At 45.5% G+C, this 3,561-nt stretch overlaps 1 protein-coding gene across 1 annotated transcript; it reads right to left on the reverse strand.

The window, feature by feature from the left end:
- Positions 1 to 1,449: 1,449 nt before the first annotated feature.
- Positions 1,450 to 3,135, reverse strand: LOC125538183. Its single transcript, XM_048701464.1, has 2 exons — positions 2,889 to 3,135; positions 1,450 to 2,809 (listed from the first exon to the last, which is right to left on the reverse strand). The coding sequence occupies exons 1-2, from the start codon at positions 3,133 to 3,135 to the stop codon at positions 1,677 to 1,679; spliced, it is 1,380 nt and encodes a 459-aa protein (XP_048557421.1). The 3' UTR covers positions 1,450 to 1,676.
- Between the last annotated feature and the right edge of the window lie 426 nt (positions 3,136 to 3,561).

Consider the following 3,561-nt stretch of genomic DNA (forward strand, 5'->3'; position numbering starts at 1 on the left):
ACAATTTAAACAGCCCCCTAAACCAGATTAGAGCAGTTTTAGCAGGCTGCTTTGCCCGCGTGGCAGGAGGGGTGCCAGGTTAGCTATGTGGATGCACGGATCCTTTGGAATATGTGGGAACTGGCGCTGGAGGTTTCTCCTGCTGCCATTTCTCCGTCCACAAGCACCACTGCTGTCGTCGCACACCAGCAGAGCTCAAGCTAGTGGTGTCCTGCACTCAGGATATTGTAATTGGCTTAGACAAATCTGATGGCTAAGCTACAACCAAGTGTCCAATCAAAACGTTGGAAAAGCAGCAACTTTCTATGTAGAAAGGGAAAGGCTAAATATAAAGATGAAACAAGAGGTAATTCAGTTGTGAGTTGATAATCTGCATTACTGCATACATGTCGTTAATGAGTGCTCCGACGAAGAGATCTGGCTAATGGAGAAAAAGCAGCAGCAAGATCCTCTACTGAAGCATGCTAATCCTGTCCTTAATTTTCACATAAAGAAAAAGGCTGAAGCACTTGACATGTCAGTTGCTGTTCTTCACTTGGAAAAGCAAAGTTCAGACTGAATGTACTCTGTTTCTAGGCTGAATATACTATGTTTTCAAACTGAATGTACTCTATTTTCAGATTAAAAGTGGTCTGGTAATTCAGCATCATTGTTCTCAAAACTTGGCAAAGATCAAACATGACAGAAATATATGACATACACATCAGAGGATAGAGTAAATGGCATAAATGTCATGATCAGGACTTGGCAAAGATCAAACAGTTAACATGTCAAACATACTTGGCATAGATTTCAAACCCTAGCTGGCTGGCCCCAAACACCTATGTCCACAAGTCCACAACCCTAACCCCAGCACCAAACAGACGCAATCCTCCCAAAAATCAAAATGTTACCAACGCTGTAACATTGGGAGTGATCGGGATGGATCCTGACCTGCACGGAGAACTGCATACATTTGCGGAGAACGACGACCCAGTAGCGGCGCATCGAGTGATGCGATCATGGCGGTGCCAAGGGGTTATAAGGAGTGAACAGATGTATGGGGAGTGGAGCCATGTGTTGGGTTCATGTGTTCCAACCGAGTTGTATTTTCTCGGTTTTCTTTCTGTAATTTCATGGGTTCCAACCAGCTTGTATTTTCTAGGTTTTCTTTCTGTAATTTTCTTTATACTGCTGTGTGGTGTGGATGGATTGTGGTGTAGGAAAGGGGGTGGAACCATCGCGACGACCGCAGACTCCCCTCTAATAGTAGAGCTTTGCCCACTTTTAGCACCCGTCTTGAAAATCCAGCTCTAAGATACAACATTGCTGCACCAAATGGTGTTTCTATCCGATAATTTGCATAATCACTAATTCCACTATACATTATATGAACATTCCAGCTTTTCAAACCATTCAGGCTTTTACCAGTTGAACCATATCATAATTTCATCAAGATTCTAGTCCATCTAATAAAATAAAATCACCTAAGAAGCTATGTATACAGCAACGGCGCAAATATAGTGATACAACATACTGAAAGGAAATGAGCACTACTACCCAAAAACTAACATAGCTGAAGTTGTAACTACAGTACTAAATAGTAAATACATATGGAATGGAAAGGGGAAGACACACAGTTCCAATCCTCTAGGACATACCAGTTTATTTGCTCCCCTTTCACTAGTGAGTTACCCTTACAAGACACACTGGATGTCATCCATGATGAACTTGTAGAATTTGGACCTATGGTTGACCATAACGAGTCCAGACTTCTTGTGGCGCACTACCTCCACGCCAGACATGACAGCACCTGTGTCAGTCGGGTTGCCAGTGCGTTTGTTGAAACCAAACTCAAAGACCTTGGTAATGCAAAACTTGCCAGCTCCCAAGTACACAAAGCTGCAGTCTAGCATCCTCCAGTCCTCAGGCAGTTCGTCAAGGTGTGGCCAACTGTACGCCAAAGGCGGGCCACTGTCCGAGCGTAGAGGGGAGATATCCATTGCACAAAAGTGGTGTTCATCATTGTCAATGCCAAACAAGAGGTTGTCGAGCTCTGGTACATGCACAGCACGACCGAAGAATGGCAGTGTCCAGGAGCCGGCCTTAAACCACTTGCGACTGGTCGTGTTGAAGCAGTAGCTTTGTTCTCCAGAGGAGACAACAAGAATCGAGTGGCCGTCAATGGCAAGCAGCGCATGGCAAATGACATTGTAATTGTCATCAGCGACAGGTGGTGGCGGTAGCCGGTGCCAATGCCAGCCTTTCAACCTCCCGCCATTGGAAGGGTCGCTGTACATGAGTGCCTCGAAGTTGCAGGGACTGCGGCTGACACGGTACCTTCCCATGACGTAGAAGGCATCAGCACGCTCGGGGTCGGAGGCTTCGGCATTAGTGGCGGAGAAGCCGATGGGCCTGCTCCCCTTAGGACTGTTGAGGCAGGGAATTAGCTGGAGGGAGCCGGCGTCCATGTCGTATAGGACGGTGTGCCCCTCGGCGTCCACGCAGAGGATCTTGCTAGCACCACCGATGCTTCGTTCATAGAAGGGCAGAAAATCCAGTCTTTTGTCGTCTGAGATGGACCGTTCGAATCCGAGCCTGGGCGGAGGCATCCGCGAGATGCTCTCCATCCATGGTGGCGCCACGGCTGATGATGGCCACTCCATATTAAACTTAGATTTTGCTGCTGCCCGTGCTTCTGCGGTGGATCTGTAGAAGAGGTGCTCCTCGGGCTTGATGCGACTCACCGCATACGAGCTGACACTGCCATACCTCTGCATCACCACATTCAGGAACTGCCGCGCCTTCATTTTATTTCTCCCCACTCCTCCTGCAAAACAGAGATCACGAATTAGATGATGAATGATATAAACAAGGAAGTAAAAGACGGGCGAAATAAGGCATAATACCTGCAGCAGACAGATCCAAGTGTCTTCCCCTCCAATTCCGCCGAATCGAAGGTGGCGGTTGCAGCGGCGGCGGCGGCGGCGGTGGCGGCGGCGATAGGATGTGGCATCTAGGTTTAGCCGGAGAGCTCCTCGCTGGCGCCTTATGCGCCAGTAGAGGAAACCAGCGCCCGCGCGCCTGGCTATGTGGGCCGGCCCAAGAACGTGCCGACGCGCTCGCGAACGATGCGCGCTTCCCCTTCTCGATCATTCTGTTTGCTGAAGCGAAAAAAACTCGATCGTTTCGTGGTTAAATTTCAAAAAATAAATTTGGAATCTCAGAAAACATAATTTAAAAATAAAATGCTCACGAATTCTAAAAAGTTCACTGATTTTCAAAAACAAAACATCAAACTTAAAAAAAAAAGTTCACGAATTTCAAAAAAGTTCATCGATTTTGGAAAAAAATCACAAAATTTTGTAAAAAAATAATCGAATTTGAAAACAGTTCATAAATTTTGAATAAAGTTCAGCAATTTGGAAAAAAAAAGTTCATCGATTTTGAAAAAAGTTCATCTACTTTAAAGAAAAAAGTTCACGAATTTGAAAAAAGTTCATCAACTTTCAAGAAAAAAGTTCATGAATTTGAAAAAAGATCATCGATTTCGAAAAAAGTTCATCAACTTTCAAGAAAAAA

This window comes from Triticum urartu, chromosome 2, assembly GCF_003073215.2.
Source record: "Triticum urartu cultivar G1812 chromosome 2, Tu2.1, whole genome shotgun sequence".
NCBI lineage: Eukaryota > Viridiplantae > Streptophyta > Magnoliopsida > Poales > Poaceae > Triticum > Triticum urartu.

Bases quoted from the DNA above. Each gene is read 5' to 3' on its own strand.
- LOC125538183 (XM_048701464.1), bottom strand. From the start codon at position 3,135: ATGATCGAGAAGGGGAAGCGCGCATCGTTCGCGAGCGCGTCGGCACGT. The intron at 2,810-2,888 runs GTATTATGCCTT...TCTGTTTTGCAG, and splicing joins CTTGGATCTGTCTGCTGCAG to GAGGAGTGGGGAGAAATAAA.